The sequence below is a fragment of the Rhagoletis pomonella genome, unplaced genomic scaffold (assembly GCF_013731165.1).
Source record: "Rhagoletis pomonella isolate Grant_MI unplaced genomic scaffold, Rhpom_1.0 Rhpom_scaffold_00003, whole genome shotgun sequence".
NCBI lineage: Eukaryota > Metazoa > Arthropoda > Insecta > Diptera > Tephritidae > Rhagoletis > Rhagoletis pomonella.
In genome coordinates, this window is record NW_023458557.1 from 38,765,885 (window position 1) to 38,767,787 (window position 1,903).

Sequence of the window (1,903 nt, forward strand, 5' to 3'; positions counted from 1 at the left end):
AGCACGACCGCACACGTCGAGGGGCCATTTTGAACTGCCAATAAAAATTAATAAACTTACCATTTAGCTCTTAGTAACAGTTTAGAAACTTTTGGAGTATGGCACTTACACAAACCGTTCATTTAGAATTGCGAACTAGTTCACTTAGTTAATCAAGTGAACTAGTTCAGTGAACGAAATAGTTCGTGAACGACACAACTCTATTACATATATGTATATCCCGCATCCATATCTTATTCGTTGTGCTGATTATTACTATTTTTGTTGTTATTTTGCAGATATTTAGAGGAAGATCTAATAATCTATCGTGATAACCCACAAATTTTGAATTACAATGTAAAAGGAAAACCTAAGGTTGTAATTTACTGGTTAGCCCAATTAAAAGACCCTAACAAGGAACCTACATTATCCGATGAGCACACTGAAATTAAGTGGTTGTCGAAAGATGCAGCAAAAGATCTTGTTGGTCATAAGGATAATCAGGACATGATTGAAGAGTTCCACAAACTTATACTTAGCGTCTAAGGGCAACAACAAAAAGGATACATGAAGAAAAAAGAATACAAGATTGCGCATTCCTGGCGGCGAGTATTGATGCGAATTTAACCATATTTTAAATATCTTTTACTCGACGTATATATTAACAAAATCCTAAATAAACACCATTCAAAAATATATATATACATATATAAGAATTCGATTTTTACCGCTGTTTTCATTATATTTTGCCTGTTAGGGGGATGCAAAAATATTTTCATAGAAAACTGCACAATTTTTTCTTTCTTTTGATGTCATATGACTACCTTAATTAATGGGGTATAGAACAGGTAGTCTCCGCGTGGTGCACCCTGGATAACGCCAAATGGACTACGGCCTTTACGGTAGCGACCCTGGCATTGTCTTAGACCACGATTTCGATAACGTATTAGATTTGTCGATCCCTGAGCTGGTGGCTGCTGTATTCTGCTACCTGAGTATGCTGGGGTGACGCAGCAGAAATGGCTGGTGGGCTAATGCCGTGACTGCCTCCGTCTTGTTAAAACCCTGGCAGCTGTTATGTTTATTTTTTTTATATTAGTATTTTTAACTTTTGGCTTTTAAGCGAGCCACGCTAAAAGGATGATGGCCTCAAGGCCTATTTTCATTGATGAGACAAGTAAGAAAAAACGAGGCAATGCCGCCGATTCTTGATTCAAAACAAGTCTGTTTATTTCAGTGCACAAACACTGCTTTTATAATAAATTTTACATTTCTCTTTAAATCTAAGACACTCCCAATTTTAAGTTACTTTTCCAAAATTTTCATATTGTGACCAATCATAATTTATTATTTTGTAGTTTTGCATTTTCTAAATGTTCTTGTAGTAAAGTCTCATTGCTTTTCTTTTACTCTATTTAAATTTATATTGACTTCTCATATATTGAGAAATATCAATTGTGAAACCAATTGTTTCACAGTTGCTCTACAAAGTTCATCGTCTTGAGAAAATACAACACTACAAATGTCTTCACAAAAGTGACCCACATGTGCAAGCTGCAATATGATCGTTTCTACAAAGCAAGTGGCCGCTAACGCTTTGCCCAATTTGTGACATATATATGAGTCATAACTCTTTTTGCTTGCATTCTGAACGTTGTTAAGAACGTTATTATATAATATTGCAGTCACATGTGTGTTTACATTACTGACCTTACTAATTATTTGTAGACACACAACAGTACTTTCCAACTTCCGTCTCCGTTAACAGTTCAACCTAATTTTGCGGCGTGAGTTTTTTATACATACGCAACATGTTTTTCACATTTGATAAACCGAAATCAATTTGCGTGCGTGATTTCTCAGAGTTGCATTTCTGTAAAATTTTCAAATGTCAATTGAGCATAAACGTCAAATCGAAATGTCA

General features: G+C 35.2%; 1 protein-coding gene across 1 annotated transcript; it reads left to right on the forward strand.

Annotated features, from left to right (window-relative positions):
* Positions 1–278: 278 nt before the first annotated feature.
* On the forward strand, positions 279–677 carry LOC118736575 (bis(5'-nucleosyl)-tetraphosphatase [asymmetrical]; the record flags this gene model as incomplete). Its single annotated transcript, XM_036466629.1, is given in 1 exon segment — positions 279–677. A coding segment is annotated over 1 exon segment (247 nt), but the record flags the coding sequence as incomplete, so codon positions are not given.
* Between the last annotated feature and the right edge of the window lie 1,226 nt (positions 678–1,903).